This window comes from Protomyctophum bolini (genome assembly GCF_963924005.1).
Source record: "Protomyctophum bolini genome assembly, chromosome: 10".
In the NCBI taxonomy this organism is placed as follows: domain Eukaryota; kingdom Metazoa; phylum Chordata; class Actinopteri; order Myctophiformes; family Myctophidae; genus Protomyctophum; species Protomyctophum bolini.
The window spans coordinates 24,717,285-24,736,576 of NC_137871.1; the positions used below are offsets into that span (position 1 = coordinate 24,717,285).

Sequence of the window (19,292 nt, forward strand, 5' to 3'; positions counted from 1 at the left end):
TGGACTTTTTAACCTATGTCAAATCAATATAATTTGCCATAAGCAGACTCCAATCAAGTTATTGAAACATCTGAATCATGTCTACTAGACTTGTACGTGCCCGTCCGTCACTGGCCTACTTGGGAACAATGCAACTTGGGAACCTAACATATCAACTTGCCATAGTACCCGTTTTAACTATCTGTCTGTGTCCCTTTTGTGCCCATACCAGATATCTGTAGTAAATGTGATTGTTATTATCGTGAGATCGATGGCTGCCATTTTCGCATTGCAACTTTTCAGGACTAGAAAGCCTGCAGTTTCTTTTAGCTTGGATTCCCCATCGATGATGTCACTGGTGGACGGGTTTCTGAACTGCCCACAGCCCTCCTATAAGACACAGATCGAGTAGAAAAAAATTGTGACATTTTATCATGATTATTATTGAGGAGTGAGGACCTATGAAGATAGGTTGAAAAGTGGTGAAGTGGTCCTTTAAGTACATTTTTGACATAGGACTACTTTTACTTTCATGGAGTATTTCCAAATTTCAAAACTTTTACTTCTATTCCAATACAAATACAAATTTCAAACTTGGTAGATTTGAATTATTATTACAAAACATCCATTAACCACTTCAGCCCTATAGCCTATACATTTCAGCCATTTGAAAAAAGCCCATCTACAAGCACACAGTCACAAGGCACAATGTGTCGCATGATTCGCAACCGTAATACAATCAGTTTTCTGTTTGGATGTATGGGCTGTCAATGACAAATACTGGCACCCTGCCATTAACTTAATGGCAAGATGGCCACGGTCTGCATAAGGTCTATGAAGGAAGATTTGTGTTAATTTTATTTTCATCAAAGTGTCTAAGTAATGTGACACATTGTGAACTTGTAGATCAGAATTGTTTTAGTAGCCGATATAAACTAAAAAGGACAGGTATTTACTTGCGCATGCAAGGCGCGAGTTGGCATCTCGAGATTCTCAACAGAGTGCATTTCTAGTTTTAGTTTGAGATCTTTAAAAATAGCAGATCTACGTAACCTCATAACACACTATGAGCTTGTATGCATGTCTGCTATTTTTTTGAAGCCCACTAACCCACACTTTGCAAACCACTGCACTAGAAACTAAATCACCACTGCATGAACCTGCTACATCTCATGGAAAGACACAAATTCACACAGCAATCCAGAGCTTTTATAGTGTCTTGAGCTCGTTAGCCAATCTAGTTCATCTGGTCCTCACAGGTGATGACACTCAGGCTCATCAAGGCTTCTTCAGGCCAGAGGAGAGTGGCAATAAGAGAGGCAGTGAGAAAGGTGACAACTGGTCCGTGTGTAGAACAAATGTCCATGGACATTAGTCAGTCACAAGACTTGGCAAATTAAAGATTTCTTTACATATTCTGTATTTCTTTACATAGATTACATAACACCATCATGTTTTGATCATAAGACCTAATTACTGAATGTCGTTCTGCAAGTTTTCTGCGCTGACACTTTATTAATCTAACAAATAATTTAATGTTTGGTGACGAAATTGGTGCTGTGATTGCCTGGAAGGTGTGCCATTCTGGGCTGTGATTGGCTGAGCATCGCATAACGGGTATGCCATAGGCCCTATGGGATAGGGGACACCCATTACATACAGTATAAGTGGCAGATAGAGTGGGGGTGAGAGATAGAATAGGTCATATCCCCGAACAAGTATAGACTAAAGTAGAAATTCACTCTGTTGAGCTGCCAACTTGCGCTTTGCACACATTGTGCGCGAGCAGAGCGCGCAACCTACTGCTGACTCCTTAACTTACTGTCCGCCCCTCTTTAAAATATAAAAAATAAAGACGAAAGCCATAAACGAACATTTAAAACTTACACCAATAGAAAACTTAATTATTTTCCTACAACTGTTTAAAATAAATACTTTAGAGAATTAATAGGTTCTTAATTGCACTTAATATACTTTCATGTGTTGCATATAATTATCTATACAAAAAGATACTGCAATGCTAGCATGTCAGTCAGGCAAATCAAGCAGGCATATGTACACAAGGCTTCAATATAATATAACTGTCTATATAGAAGTTAGCTCATAATCACAAACTTCTGCGCATACTCCCCTTTCAGGAGCTGCAAGTGGCTTTGCTGTGGGAGCATTCGAGTTCAACGCACTTCTACTACTGTAGCTCCCCTCCGAGTCCCCTTCCTTCCCAGCTGTCTCTGTCCCTTATACTAAACTTGGGTGCGGGATTTAATTGGCAAAATGGGTAAATAGAAACAGACAGTATCAGCATCCATGGACTTTTTAACCTATGTCAAATCAATATAATTTGCCATAAGCAGACTCCAATCAAGTTATTGAAACATCTGAATCATGTCTACTAGACTTGTACGTGCCCGTCCGTCACTGGCCTACTTGGGAACAATGCAACTTGGGAACCTAACATATCAACTTGCCATAGTACCCGTTTTAACTATCTGTCTGTGTCCCTTTTGTGCCCATACCAGATATCTGTAGTATGCAATATCTGTTGTCATAGCACCTATTTTTATTTTACTGTCTGTCTGTGTCCCACATGGAGATCTCTACAAACATACTACATATATAGTTACGTCATCAGCCAATCCCTGATTGGCCGAGCGACGCCACCAACATACAGAGCCAATCCAATCGGTCGAGGGGGCCACCAACATACGCAAATGCCAACTTGCGCTCTGATTGGCCGATCAGCGACGCCACCAAAAGACACAATCCCTGATTGGCCGAAGGGACCACCAAAAGTTCACAATCCCTGATTGGCCGAGGCAGTCACCGACATACGCAACCGAAAACAGTACTTGCGCCGCTCTGCTCGCGCAAGTAACTAGACAGTAGACACTACTGTTCCTGAAGAGTGAGGGCTCGATAGCTCCCTACTTGATGATGATGTATTGACCCACATGAGGTCCCTGCTCTGTCTAACTATTCCCACGTCACGGCCCAGCAACAAAACGGGCCTGGGAATAAACATGTACGAAAACAATAGTGGGCTCGCTAGTAGGCCCATTTACTTGATTATCTAGTGTCTGTCAGTCAGACATTTTGTGATCGATCAAAATTCAATTAGCAAACCTTTTACCAACGATGGTGTCACGCATGCAGACCTCTACGCTCACAACAGTGGCATCCGCGATGCGATGTGAACTTTTATATCAACTGTTCTCTGTGCGCAATACTGTTACGCTTTGAAGTATAAATGTCTCCTAGGGTGCACCTCACGAGCCAACACACAAGAGAGGAGGTTGAATGAACTGAAACCAGCGCTCCCCAAAACAACAGCTCTGTTGGGAATTGATTACATGAAACAGTCACCTGTTAATTGGTCTATACAACGTGCACAGGTCTCCGCCAGGTCACGTAACCTATGTTATTGTGGCCTCCTGGAACCTGGTGGCGCTAATATGCGATGCAATGTGAAAAGGGTGGCATTTCTTCTTCTGCATTTTACGGCAATAGTTCATGATTTGAGAAATGTGTTTTGCAAAAATCGGCCTGCTGGTGGCGCTATAACAGGAAAAGGGTGGCATTTCGGCCTTGTGGGAAATTGTGCACGCACAATTTCAATGATTTGATCACTCCTGATTTGACAACAACATTACAACATTCATCTAAATCAAACTAATATAGTGTAGGCCTACATGTGTGTTCATGTTTACAGCAGTAAAGCTCTGACTCTGTTGATTTGTTTTTTAACAGACATTGTAGTCCTCATGTGGACAAAAGGTATGCAAGCATTATGAACAAACACAAAAGGTTAAAATATGGAGATACTGTAAGAGGTTTCTTCTACAACTCGATATAATATGACCTTTTTTCTCAGAGATGTGTATTGTGTACTCTTGTATTCTTGCAGTACGCGGTATAGTTTGCATGTCAAGAAAGGAAGAAAGGCCATGTACTGTAGCAGATCAGAGACATAGGCTGCGGTTGGACAACTAAGCCACCGAGGCAGTTAACATTAACAACCATGCATACACTGAATGTTGTGATGTATAACAGGATGTGTAGCTCGCTTGCAGAGGCCCAGAATGGATATATTTTAGTCAGGAGTGGTTATACTGTCTAACTGCGTTAGTTTCGGTTCCCAGGGCAGGGCAGGAAAATACCCCACACGTAACTGTTTGTTCCTCACAGACAGTGGGCTCTAAGCAAGTACCTGTGCAGTATTCATAAAAAATATTGTATTTGCTGTGTGCAGGCATGCATGTGTGCACATGGTTGTGTGCATAACAGTCTCCTTCAAAAATGTGTCTAAAATTGACCAATAAACAAAAGATATTGCGCACACACGCACACGCACGCACGCACGCACGCACGCACGCACACACACACACACACACACACACACACACACACACACACACACACACACACACACACACACACACACACACACACACACACACACACACACACACACACACACACACACACACACTAAATGCCATATATATGTCCTAGCATCTGTTATGTCAGTGTGCTAATTCTATCAGATCAATACTTTGGTGCCATCTAGTGAAACAATTACATACCACATCCTTGTATAATATATATTATTATATTGTTCTTACTTCTCTTTTCATTGCCGTGAATGATGGTCATTTCATCTGAGGCTGCCTGTCTGCCTAACTGGCCGTTTCTAGCTGGCACACCTGAACCTGACCATCTAGGAAACACTGGGGAAGAGGAAGTGTTGCCCATCATTCCCCCCCAATCTCAAATGTTTACAAATGTATACAGAGCTCATAAACGCCCAATTTCCGTGTTCACAGCCACCTACTTTGCCAGAGGAACAGATTGCTTTGGATAACCATGCATGATTCAGCGCACTCCAATCAAACGTCTGTTAGGGCCAGATGGGTGTGTCTCAGTCAGGCCTCCATCTCCTGAAAGGGAAGGGAGGTAAATATTAACTAGGGATATCAAATCATAAAGTTGAACTGTGTTGCTTGTAGTCAACTAGTCACCCAGAGATACATTTCTTCACCACCACACCCTGTTTGTGTGCTTCTATTATAGTAGGCACCTGCTCTGGACACTCCCTCTGTGCTTCTTAGAGAACAAGCACCACCATACGCCTATTTTAAGTTGTAACAACATGGTGATACACTGGCAGAAAGTCCTTGTGTGTCTGTGGTGTGTTTGCGAGATCCAGAGGCGTCATGTTGGAGCTTTCAACATGGACACAGTCACCCAGAATGTGCTGAAGAGGAATGGGGATCCAGGAAGCCTGTTTGGGTTTTCTCTCGCCCTGCATCAGCAACTGAACCCAGTCAACAAGAAACTGTGAGTTGTACTGCTTCGAAGTGAATACAAAAAAATAATTATCTGCTCGCTCTGCTATTGCCGATGTCATTGAAGTAGTAATCATATTGAATGGGGGGCTGACAGGAACATCTCTTCAAAAAGAAAGGCTGTTAATCCGGGGGCGGCTGTGGCTCAGGAGGTAGAGCAGATCGTCCAATGATACATGGGTCAGAGGTTCGAATCCCGGCTCCTCCTGTCCACATGTCGAAGTGTCCTTGGGCAAGACACTGAACCCCACCTTGATTGGTGTGTGAATGTGGGAAGTGAGGACGCTGGCATCGACTGTTCGCCGCTTCACCTCCCAATGTATGAATGAATGGACCATTGCTTTGAGTAAGCATGTAGTGCATAGAAAATCGCTATAAAAATGCAATCCATTATTATTATTATAAATCCTATTACATACACTGCCTTGTGACATCTTTCCACCCAGAAAAGAGAGTTAAAAGCTGTAAAGCATGCCAACATCTCACCAACCCACATTTGACTTCTCTGCAGGTTGCTGGTTGGGGCCCCACAGTCAAGGCATCAAAACCAAGGAAATGTCACTGGTGTTGTCTATCAGTGTGGACTGAACGCCAAAACCGAACGCTGTCAACCCATTGAGTTTGAAAATGATGGTCTGTTTGCATATAAATGATCAAATGCGCATGTTTCTTTTTTAACTCACTGTGGTGCTACTGTGGCGCTACTGTGTAACTGTGATTAGGCATTGTCGACTTGGATATATAATGTATGTGTGTTTCTCCCTCAAGAGTTTCTGGAGAGTAAATACATAAATAATCAGTGGATGGGAGTTAGGGTGACCAGCCAAGGTCCTGGGAAAAGTGTAATGGTAAGTAGCACTTTCATGGATTCATTATTATTCATTAATTCATTCATATATCACAGGACAATTGTAAGGTCCCCATGGTTTCGAGCCTTGTAATCCGTACTCTTGACTGAGTTGCATTTGGATATCGATCTAGATAAGAGCATTCATTAGATAGATACTCTACCTAGATATGAAGCCTGATTTATACCTGGTTGCAAACAGGAGTCTTGTACCGAAAATAGCAGATCTACAGATCTTGCTGATTGGATATTTTCAGTAAGTATAACTCAGGCTTTAGGTTGATTGAACAAACAAGTTATCCCTTTTTCCCAACAATGTTGCCTATTCTCCCCCCACAGACCTGTGGACATCGATACCAGCAGTGGAGTCCCAGCCCAACCCTTTACATTCCCCGTCTGGTGACTGGCCAGTGCTACATCTTAGGAGAGGACCTCCGCGTAGGACAGGCAAAGCGGACATGGAGGAGGGTGGTGTGTGATGCTGAACACCTCAACAGGCGTCAGAAGGACCACGAGTGGTTTGCATTCTGCCAGCAGGGTCACGGGGCATCCTTTGCCAAGGACAATAGAACGGTGTTGTTTGGCGCACCAGGGGCTTACCAGTGGAAAGGTACAGTTGTGGGAAGCTTAATAGGAGTGTAAAGGTTTCTGGTTATTATTTTGCATGATGTCCACTTGGTCTTGGACCATACAGTATATACTCTTCCGAGTCCCCCAGGTGTCTATATATTTGGTGGGGAATATAGCGTGAACCTTCACATGTGTTACACTTTCCATGTGATGCTCCTCACTGTCAAGTGGAAAGGAGTAACTGGTGTATCAGAGGAGCACCCGAGAGGAGGCATGGGGTTGTTTACACTCTACACTACATGCCCCCAGTGCAGTTTCTTTGATTTTCTTGACCTTTTCTTTCTATGTGGATCCAAACAAAGATCCAAGATTTAGATTGTAAACCAATAGTTTCTCCCTAGAGACCAGGCATATTTTGGAGGCTTTGAAAGTTAGGATAATAAAGATGACTGAGGTAGTTATCACCAGTTATATCGTTTTACCCTCAAAACAGGAATTGTAAGAATGGAACTTCTGGACAACCTGGCGGTTTCCAATGAAGAACCTCGAGAGACTGGTGATATGGACCGATTTGAGCCCAGACTCATCCCTCTGCAGAACAACAGCTATCTGGGTCAGTTTCATTCTGTTGTCACACAAATTGGTTTGCAATGAGACTTAAAACCCCATGATGTGTTCCGAAAACAAACCTGGTGACAAGGGGGTTGGGCCTTCGCAAGTAGGGCTCCCAGGCTTTGGAACAGCCTGCCTCCGGACCTTAGATTTGTTAGCTCCTTAACTATTTTTAAAACCAAATTAAAGAAGACCCACTTTTATATTTAAACTCATAATGATCTATGTATTTTTTTTTTCATTTCCACTGTGTAATCATGTGTATCATCATGATTCACTGTTGTTTTTATATTGTTAAGCAATGTGACATTGCCTAAAAAGGTGCTATATAAATAAAGTTTATTGTTATATTATTATTATTATTATTATTAAAAAACACAAGCCAACCATTGTCAGGTTTAAAACTTAAGCACTTTTTAAATTGCTTTATGCCTGTTTTACATAGTTGCATGCGGATACTGTGCTCCGAAAATAGTTGATCAACAAGCTCACAATGCATCATGCTGTGGCATGTTGTGAACTAGAACTAGTAGATCAGCAACATCTATGCCCAACTGAATATAACTCAGGCTTTATTTGCATCTCTTTACCCAGGATTCTCCACAGACTCTGGGATGGCTCTCATTAGGCAGGGGGAGCTCACCATAGTCTCAGGAGCTCCGCGCGGAGGATACAGTGGCCAGGTGACCTTTCTGAAGACGGACCCTCTGGCTGAGAGAAGTCTGTCAGTGGAGCTGGTTCTGTCTGGTCCAGGTCTAGCCTCCTCCTTTGGATATGACATAGCAGTGGTGGATCTCAACGGAGATGGGTAGGAGCTTCTTCTCACTATGATGTTGATGTATGTAAAGACATTATTTCAATGAATAAAAATATGATTTGTTCCTGAAACATTACATTACCTACTGTACATCACTGTGTGAATGTTACCGTTGTTGTTCCTCTATGCTTCCCTCTGCAGGTGGGAGGACCTGGCTGTGGGAGCGCCTGAGTTCTTTGTCAAAGATGGTGAGATTGGAGGGGCCGTCTACGTCTATATCAACAACAAAGGGAAAGACTGGGACCAGCTCCATCCCATACAGCTCACTGGACAAAAAGACTCCATGTTTGGCCATGCAGTGGAAAACATAGGAGATGCCAATCAAGATGGTTACCAAGGTTTTTACATTTCTATATTATTGCTATATGTGCATTCATAACTTAGTTAAATCAGTGGTTCTCAAAGTGGGTTCCAGACTGTATGCAGTATATTTACACAGTACATTGGCTATTTTAAATAGCCTGTTGAGAGCTTGTAGATATGCTATATATATTTAAAAAGAACAATGAAACACGTGTTCCCCCACCCCCATACTAACCTGACGCTGCCAGATCCAAGAAGCTTGCTACACAAATTTGTTTCACAGCTTATTGAAGCTGTGTTGGGGAACATGGTTACCCAATACCGCCCCCATCTGGCAGCGTCAGGTTACCCCCATACAACACAAGTGTTGTATGGGGGAACCTGCATAGAGAATTATCTGATAGTGGTCTGCGGCCAATAGAGGGTATGCGCATGCATAAAGTGAGTGTCAAATCCAGTGTCAAAGTGAGTGTCAAAGTGAGTTTAATGTTGTTTAATGCAATCAGATAGGACTTTTCTGTTTGGATGTTATGGGCTGTCAAGGCCAGAAAGTAGTTTTTTGCCACTCAGTAGGCGTTCACGCATAACTTCCGGGTATGGTGATGATGTCATGTGCATATACCCTGGATTACATATTTCTGTAACTCCTTGACAAGAACAGGCTTGAGAACCACACTGACATATGACATTTAATTATCCAAATTAGCGACAGTCTTATAGGTCTGTGTGTGTGTGTGTGTGCGCGCGCATGTGCGTGTTTGTGTCATGTGAGCTTGGATATTAATAATATCTCTTAACAGATATTGCAGTGGGAGCACCGTATGAGGGTTCTGGTCGAGTGTACCTCTATTATGGCTCTTCAGGTGGCATCAATACAAAGCCAGCACAGGTGAGGATGATGTGTCAGAATGCCCAGGTGAGGAAGGTTGACCACTTTCAATCCCCAACCTGGATCGGAAAATTGAGCGGCAAGGACGGAGTTCTCCGTTCAATCAATTAGTAACGCCCAGCGGTCAGGACGGAGATTGATAAAAGGACGGAGATTTATTGATATCAAAACCGATCTCATCGCTCCACAGGATAGGAGCGTCTGTTGCGCAACATTTAGTCTCGCGTTACCAGACTGTTGACTCTCGCAATTTCCAAATGCTTACGTGTGTTAAGGGAAGGTGAGATGGTGATGCCCTCAAATCTATCAATAACACCCACCAGGCACTTCCCCAGTTGTGAGTGTGAATTTGAAAAAGTGAAAATGGTGTCTAAATATTACAATATGAATATTATGTTATTATTACAATACATCATGCCAATTCATGTCATGTCCCAGTCTAGGAGTGTCTGAGACACAACAAACATTTTACCGCCTTCCCACACTCCCAAATAGCCACCCAAACATATCATTCAAAAGAAATAAGTATTTATTTTCCAAAATAGTAATTACAGTGAATAAAGTGAGGAACATAAAGTTGGTTTCATAAATAAGATTTGTGTGATAACTGAGGATGACACGAGAATATGGTCTTTGTCTAAACTTTCATCTACAGAACTCCATTGAAGTCTTCTTTGTTGTACATGTGTACTGTACTTTAGGTCCTCTCTCCAGGCCAAGGTTCTAATGGAGTAACTCTATTTGGATATTCTCTGTCTGGAAACCTGGACGTGGATGACAATCACTACCCAGATCTGGCTGTTGGGTCACTCTCAGATTCTGTCTTTGTTTACAGGTAATTTTACCCTTGTTGAATTATCTCACTGTCGAGTTGTTGATATACCAGTATTATTAGGACCAGTTCCAGTTTTTGGGTGGAAGGAATTAAGGCATCATTTATTTATTTCTCGTTTTACTTAATCACTTTGTGTCATGCACTGAACAATCATTCTACAATAGAGATCATTTGAGAGAATAGAGATTATAAATCCTGTTTTAACCATTAAGGTTTACTGAAGTGTGCATTTTGGTATTGAATGTATCAATTACATTACAAATGCTATTAAAATCTCCATTTCCCCAAAGCATTGGTCATCCATGCATGCCAATTTCACTTCACTGTCAGCAATGATGATGCTGCAAAGGCCTTTCTTTTCATACCCTACCAGCTTTAATATGAAAAAGTAGTGAATGATGTCTGTAGCAAGCTCATGGAGCTCCTCAAAAGGGGAACATGGATGACAAAATAATGGTCCAAAACATACATTCCTTTCAGAACGGCTGTCACTACAACGCCACTACAGTATAACTCATCTTTCTCTCCTGCAGGGCACGGCCAGTGGTCAGTGTCACCACTGACCTGACGCTAACTCCAAGTCAAGTTGACATGGATCACTGTGATAAACACAGATGGTGAGATGTGCCTTAACATAACAAATCAGCAATGTGCATCGTTTAAGTCTTTTGTTTGTGACGAAACATAATCCATGCACATCCACATTCAATTCTAGCTTTCCCCGTCCAGATTTAGACACCTAGAATGAGACAAACGTCAGGTGAAAGTCATTAACTTCCTAAACTTGTTTATTAATCCTGCATGTTTTGGTGTGCATTCGTACAGCCATTTCACAGCGCGGGCATGCTTTGCCTTCACCACACATCCAGCATCCTTCAATCCTAAACTGAGTAAGTTCTCACACTATCCTTTTTTTCTTGGTTCAGAACCCCTTTCATCTCAATTCCAGGTTGGCTCTGCCTCTGAACCATTGATTTTGCTATACGTTTTATAACCTTGTCAATTCAAATCAAGATTGTTCAGTTCCCCACTCCCCAGTCTACAGGAGCCTTGTGGAATCTTCTCAAACAAATAAAGGGGAAGTTTTTGCAAATTTAAACTTGCTGCCCTTATTCTTGGGCATGTCATTATAGGTGAACATTTTAAAATGTTCACCTATACACTCCTATCCACACCTATACACAAAAGTATAGCCTAGGTCTTATTCGATGCACGTCAAATTTAGAATTAAACTAATCTAGTAATAAATGCTCTATTTAAACAAATTTATAAAAAACTAATCTAGTAATAAATGCTCTATTTAATAAAATATAAGTCAGTCCAGAGCTTCAGTACGTTAACTCAGACATGTTACTAGCAGTAGCAGTAATGACGTATATGTTTCCTCTCTAGCTCTCAACTTTTCCTTTGAGTCGGACGCTGAGAGGAGGAAACAGAGACTTCCTCCTAGGGTGGAGATCACCAGCCCATCCAGAGGACTTGTAGATCTATCAGGGCAGGGCAAAGGAAACTGTACAGAGATCAATCTCAGGCTCCAGGTACTGTGGTCCCTTCTTACCATGTTGTGTGGTTTTGAACATGGGAGCCACTAGGGGGTGCCAGGGTATCCTGGCACCTCCTCATATCAGGAACTGCACACACATTGTATACATACACTGGCTTCCCAACACGTACACAAAATGAGCAAATCTAATAGAACATGAAGTCTTGACATGAATGACAATCAGTGTATTGTGTATTTCATTCATTTTGAATACTTTCTGTACTATACTTGACTCTGCTGTAGAGAGAGATCCAGGACAGACTACACAGTATTCCTGTCTCCGTCTCTGTGTCCTTGTTGAGTTCCAGTTACACTACCGGGCAGACTAGTGACCTACCCCACATCACCCCTGTCCTCAACCACTTCCAGCTGAATAAGAATATATCTGAGGTGTGTCTATGTTCATGCGTGCGTATGTTTTCAGTTTGGGACACATGGATAAGTTATGTTTGAGGTGTGTGTGTGTGTGTGTGTGTGTGTGTGTGTGTGTGTGTGTGTGTGTGTGTGTGTGTGTGTGTGTGTGTGTGTGTGTGTGTGTGTGTGTGTGTGTGTGTGTGCACACACATGCATACAAATACTATATTTACTGTACTGGTTTCATTCTCAGATAGTGTTCATAAACAAAGGCTGTGGCAGCGACGACATCTGCCAGAGCAACTTAGAGCTGCAGCACAAGTTCTGCTCTAGACAAACACAACACAAGCAAGATGTTTTCAAGTCGTTGCACAGGTCAGACGAAAAAACTGTTCACTGAATGGACGCATATATAAACGTCTACATTTTGGATTTAATGTGTTATTTATTTGTATTTATTTGTTTTTTTTAAATACGGTATAGATACTGTAGCATTTAAACAATACACTGTCTACTGCCAAAGTAAAGATTTGATATATAATCCTCATCCTCTGTTTTATTTAACCATTTAAATGATTTTACTTCAGTTGATCGCCAAGGGGTCTATACTTACCCTTATTTTACCATCTCTTTCATGTGCTATTTCTGCCAAATTATGACATGCCCTGGGCCTAAATTGTTATAATACGATTCATGTAGTTAACTCTTAAAAAAATTATGTATGGGCCTACCCTTGTGGGTCCATTTTTACACTAGTGATGTCACTGTGTGTAGTGAGAATGGCATGGCTGTCATAACTCCCTCTGATGAGGACATTGCCTTGGAGATCACTGTGACCAACAGAGAGGGAGATGATGCTCACCAGAGTCACCTCATCATCTCACTGCCCGACTCACTGCTATATTCTTCCTTTAACAGTAAGGCATCCGTAAGTAATCAGCCCTTTATATATTATAATAACAGCTGATTTATGTGGGACAACAAAAGTAGCTCAAAGTGCTTTACCAATTGCACTAAAGATATTATTAAAACATAGAAACATACAAGTACAATCAAATCATATTAAACCATACCAGCCACAGAACAAATATAATAAAAACTAAATACAATAAACCGGGGGCTAACGGCTAAGTGAGACGTTTTCAACGACAAAGACATCTAAAAACATCTAACCATACTCTGTGTGCCTCTCTAATGTCTTTAGGCAGGGTGGTCCATATTTTATGAGCATCATTTATATAAAAGCAGCACTCACCATTTTCTTCTGGGTGCCCTTGGGCATACTGAGAAAGCCCACTGTGTAGAGGATCTCATCTATAACAGAATACAGATTGACCATTTCAATGTCATGGTGGTTTCAATCTGGAGCCAGCTAGCTACCCTGCTGGCCTGGGATCAAACCAACCTGAAGCCTGATTTTATATTTTGTTGTGCAGCATTGGCAGGGGTCATACCTACTGTATGCTGTACAGTAATTTAATAGCCAATCTACAAGCTCACACGTGTGTGTGTGTGTGTGTGTGTGTGTGTGTGTGTGTGTGTGTGTGTGTGTGTGTGTGTGTGTGTGTGTGTGTGTTGTGCCAACAGGAAACAGAAATTAGATGTACAGCTAATGAAAAGGGAACATTAGTAGACTGTGAACTGGGAAACCCATTCAAAAGGAATGCTGAAGTGAGTATTGTATTTTAACGTGTACTGTACGTGCACGTGCGTGCCAGTCACTATATGCAATGCATTATTGATATTTGCTTCCATTTAGGTCACGTTTTATGTGATACTATCAACAACCCGCATCTCACTGAGTACAACACACATTAATGTTACCCTAAAACTTGAAACGTAAGTAGGTACTGTATAACTGACAAGACTTGAAACCTAAACATATTAATGACCTGGGGGTTTGTAATTCTAATAAAGTCTTATTTTCATGTGATGTAGGACAAGTGTACAGAGTATAAAACCAATTGAGGCATTTGCTAAAGTTGTATTCGAGCTACAACTTCAAGTATTTGGGTAAGTATAGTATAGCTAAACACCATCCATGGCTTGAAAGTCTGGCAACATTTAGCTTTAAAGCTATAATCTGGCCTGGGGCTTAATTCAATGAATGAAATGTTACTGTAACCAATCTGTATACCATGGTATAGTTTGTTGATCCAATATAACGGTTCAATTAGGAGATTGTGTGCACGGCCTACCTGTATTTAGGCCAGCTGGATCAAGACAGGAATCAAGCAAAAAAAGTTAAAACATCCACACACTGGGTTAAAAGCTCTCAAACAATTGTTTCAAGGGTGCAACGATCAACCATGTGGGTTGTCATTGGCTAATGACAATATATAGCACCTGTGCTGTAAATCAGAAGAAAAGCAACCTAGTTGATAATCCAATCACAGGGGAGTTCAGTTCAAGCTGTCTCTCCAATGCCTGCACAGAAAATAGATTATAATCAATGGCAAATAAATCATCAATATAATAAGTAGTATGTTACGGAAAAGCTATAATATAAATATTTAAAATAAAAAATGGTGATATGGGTTTACAAAGATACTAGTACTAGAATGTGCCGCATGGGTGGAGCTTCTTTTCCATCCACCAGCTGTCTAAAAACCCTGAAATGACGCAAAAGACAGCTTCTTCTGTCCACGCATGGAATCTTAGTTGTGCCCATGCAGACCTCTATGATGCAGACCCTAAGAAGACCAGTTATAGGCCAGAATAAATATTATGTCTATGAGGGAATAAAAGTAAACTAAATAACATAAATAACAGGTGTCTGGTTGGACACAATTGGTTGATAAATGACAAAGTCAATCAAGTTATTATAAATAGATTGCGCACCGGATTGGAAACTACAGCTTTACCGTGTGTGTGTGTGTGTGTGTGTGTGTGTGTGTGCGCATGCCTGTGTACGTGCGTACGTACGTGCGTGCGTGCGTGCGTGCGTGCGTCTGTCTCAGGCTTGCTTCCCCCTCTCAGGTGTCTTTTGGGGAGGACATCATGGGTGAGAGTGCCATAAAGACAGATGATGATATTGGAACCCTGGTGCAGTATGAATTCAGGGTGAGATTGGAGCACTACCGACTGTGCCACCGTGCCAAAAATAAAATAAAATAAAAACATTTTTGAATACCGGTAGTTTAATATAGCCAATCTACGTCGACACACTGTGAGCTTGTAGAAAGCATGGACGAAAATAGAGCCCTAAATCTCTCTACAAGCTTGTAGAGCAGCTATTTTTGTCTTATTTCCCCCCAAGAATAGGGATGATGGGGTTCAAGTGGTAAAGTCAATTATAAACGTATTTTCAGCCTGTCCTATAATGCAGTGGTTCCCAAACTTTTTCATGTCAAGGACCCCCAAAATTATACTCATTAGCCTGCGGAACCCCCATTTGAAAATCTATGCCAAGGACCCACCATAAGAGAAGATGTTTTACGGCTCTAGCAGTGATTCTTAACCAGTTTAATTTCAAGGGCCCCATGGTTTGACCTGAATTTAGGCTACGGTTCCCTATGGCATTTCTATCTCTGGTACCCTAAGAGACCCATATAGAGTCCATTTGGTTCCTAATTATCATTTAGCTGGGGACCCCCTGGAACTCTCTCAAGGACTCCCAGGGGTCCCTGGACCCCTGCTATAATGGAAATGGATATTCTATGTGACATACTGTATCTCAGAGTTTTACGTATTGAGTAATATTATAATGTTATCACTTTGTCCTCCTCAATAGCAAAAACAGTGGCCATGACATTTCTGTGCTGTTGTGGGTACACAGCTAAGGGTTTATTTAACTCAGAATCAAATCACAACTCCAGATGTTTTTCTATGTAGGTTGTTAACAACATATGGAGATCGCAAATTGAATCACTTTTTCACGGAAACCAACCACAGACAGACCACATTTTTCTCAAAGTGGGGTCCACCAGGGACCTTCAGGGTTCCTTAGGGGGGTCCAAATGGACCCTTGCAGGTGGCATGTATACCTCTGCTTTGAGAGTGTACAAATGGACCCGCATTTGTACACTGTCACTGTTATGGGGGTTCTTGAAATTAAAAGGTTTGAGAACCACTTGTTTTATAGTAGCCTACACATAGAGATGTAAAGCAATGCTGCCTTGATCTTCTTCCCTTTCCTACCAGATAACAAATTTGGGCCGGCCGTTGAAATCTTTTGCCAATGCGTCACTTAACATCCTCTGGCCCAAAGAGACCTCCACAGGCAAGTGGCTGCTCTACCTGGTTCAGATCAGCAGTAAGGGAATTCAGCCAGTCTCCTGCTCACCTGTGAAAGAAATAAATCCATTAAAAGACATAAAGGTGCTAATTAAGCTCTCATTTTATTTCTCCTATAACTTTGAGTGGAACATGAAAGCTGTGTAAAATTGTGTAATTGTAAAATTTACTTTTTTTTTTAAATGTTATTGTTTCTATCAAGGGATGGCATGAGACATTGAGGAGAAAGCGTGAAGCGGAACTCGAAGATTTCTTCTCTGATGGCATCCCATTCCTTTCCAAAAAAAGGACATACAAAATATTGGTGAGTGCTATTTGTTACTATTATAACCGGCAAGCTTACAACACACACACACACACACACACACACACACACACACACACACACACACACACACACACACACACACACACACACACACACACACACACACACACACACACACACACACACTTATGATTCTCTCTCAGACATGCTCAGATGAGGTGAAATGTGTGGAGATACGTTGCCCTCTGCAAGGCTTGGACAGTACTGCAGTTGTATATCTCCGCTCTCGCCTCTGGAACAGCACACTGGCAGAGGTACTTCTTTTTTTTAAACACTGTACTCCCAATCTCCATAGCTTTTACTTTGTATCACCATTCAACAGTGACCCCATTTTCTACATGGCCCTGTAATTGAACTGAAATTCAATTTTAACCTTGAGGCTCACTGAACATCTATATTTTTTAAGTAAAATGGACTGAAGTAAAAATACTTGAGTTAACTCTTGAGTTCTCTTTTCTGGACAGGACTACAGTTCTCTGAACTATCTAGACATTGTAGTGGATGCCAGCCTTAGCCTCACTGACTCCCCACCCAATATTGGACTGAAACCACAGAAACCAGTAACCCAGGTAAGGCACAAGGCTTCGTTTATACTTTTGGCCAATCACAGAGAACCTGTACATGCATATACTGTAGGTACCATTCAATGTCTTTCTACCTTTTAAAGATTTATATTTAATTATTGATCATTTAATTACACATAATATGTATACATTTACTGATAATAAATATAACTTATATGTAAATAAACTAACACAAGATTATGTGTAGCAGTTCAGGTGACTGTTCAGACTTTACAGCTCCATCCCACATTATTACTGATAATATATTTCTAGGTGAGGCTGACTGTGTTCCCTGAGAAGAAGCACATATACTTCACCAAGGTGGCCTGGTGGATCATTTTCCTCACGGTCATCACATCACTCCTGCTATTGGTCGCACTTGGCTTCCTGCTTTGGAAGGTATCCAAGCATGGCACAAAAACTTAAATCAATCAATCAACCATCATCATGTTTTACTGAAATCTGCTGTCTGCCCGCTGTTACATGAATGTAGCAGGGGTGCAAATTAAGTGCAGTATTTGATTTGGTTTGAAATGGTCTGGACTATTATGACACCATGTAAACTATCTCAACACATACATTCGATTCTCCAACTGTGATGACGTCTGTTTTCTGCCCATGTTCTTCCCAGTGTGGCTGCATCAACTGCCCAGAACATGCCAAGAAGCGTGATGAAAATGTAAACACACAGCAGGCACCATAAGGCCTGACAAGAAATGTCATTGAGGAAAGCTGAAGGAATATTTTTGAGACCTGCAGCGCTCCTGTAGCCAAGCTTGAACAAAGGACGAAGAAAGGTGCAGCAGTTTCCCCAGTGCTTCAAGAAATGTCATTGGCCATATCTGGTGACACAGTGGGCTGCATGTGGCGAATGCCATGCACGGGTAACATCATACCATTGGTTTGAATGCAACTATTGAACTGTGTTGAACATTTGCCTTTGCTTGACCGCTTGAGTTTTGTTTTGTGTGATTTATACTTTTTCATAGTTTGCTCTGTGGTGTTGGGGTGGGGTTGCAGGTTATTGGGTAAAGTACTTTTTAAATGATTAAATTGTGGTGTGTGTGTGTGTGTCGGACAATAGTCTTTCATAATTTAGGTCTTCTACACTGTAGAAGACCACAAACATTTAGAGTTTAGCGTGAACTAAACATGTTTGACATTGTGGTAAACCTCAGTTGCTCCTGTGTTGTTTACTCATGTGCATATTTTAACCATCAGTCTCATTAAATCCTAGTGGAAAGAAAATAATTTGCTGAACCACAACCTTTGTTTTTAATGTAGAAGAAAGTCTGATGATTTAATACCAAAAAACTGTTACAATTTAAAAAAAAGAATTGTGCTTTTCATTACCATGATACAATGTGCTTATAGTGGGATTGGAAGAGATCAAAGTGGTTGTACTGAAGCGTTGATTCTCCGCCGCTCTTCTTAGTAGGATAGGCCTACATGTAGTCATTCAAAGTTTCTCTTTATCCTGGATCAGATCTTTTGGCAGGCTGCTGTTGGATTCTCACCCAGTGGTGGAGAAACGCAGCAGGATAATTAATGCTCAGTTGATTTATGCTCCGGCATACGACGATGTCTGGCATCGGCCAAATATACCCCATCTACACACTGCGGATGGAATGAGTTATGAGCTTGTAGATCATCTATTGTCAGTGCATGTCATGTCACCATTGTATGACTAAGTGTAGTGTAGTTTTTTGCCGTCTTTTGTGGAAGAGTGACATTAGAATTGCCATCTCATACATTCATGTGACTTAAAAAGTTTCATTCGAAATGTTACCATCCATCATTTACAAATATTTGGCATTGACTACTTCTGATTGGTTCTGGCTCAGCCATCATACGCGATTAAAATACAAAATTCAGACAATATTTTTTGTAGCTTTTACATATGAAACAACTAGTATCAGTGGATGCCATCTTTCATATTTCCCATCATGGAAACGGAAAGGCTAGTGATTTAGAATGAAACTTTCCACCAGCTATTCTACTTCGGACAAACATGTAAAGTAGAGCTGTTACAGACCTAAGAATGCATGCTCATTCAACAACAAATGCCCTT

At 41.4% G+C, this 19,292-nt stretch overlaps 1 protein-coding gene across 1 annotated transcript; it reads left to right on the top strand.

Annotated features, from left to right (window-relative positions):
* Positions 1 to 789: 789 nt before the first annotated feature.
* LOC308322231 (integrin alpha-6-like) lies at positions 790 to 17,924 on the top strand (the record flags this gene model as incomplete). Its single annotated transcript, XM_080773424.1, has 25 exons — positions 790 to 798; positions 3,884 to 3,889; positions 5,186 to 5,316; positions 5,836 to 5,957; positions 6,093 to 6,172; positions 6,511 to 6,781; positions 7,235 to 7,354; positions 7,948 to 8,161; positions 8,312 to 8,508; positions 9,274 to 9,362; positions 10,064 to 10,197; positions 10,731 to 10,814; positions 12,049 to 12,130; positions 12,348 to 12,469; positions 12,869 to 13,022; positions 13,682 to 13,765; positions 13,854 to 13,933; positions 14,033 to 14,107; positions 15,055 to 15,157; positions 16,238 to 16,414; positions 16,533 to 16,634; positions 16,802 to 16,912; positions 17,123 to 17,227; positions 17,495 to 17,620; positions 17,853 to 17,924. 25 exons carry the CDS (start codon positions 790 to 792, stop codon positions 17,922 to 17,924), a joined length of 2,850 nt encoding a protein of 949 aa, XP_080629550.1.
* Positions 17,925 to 19,292: the final 1,368 nt, after the last annotated feature.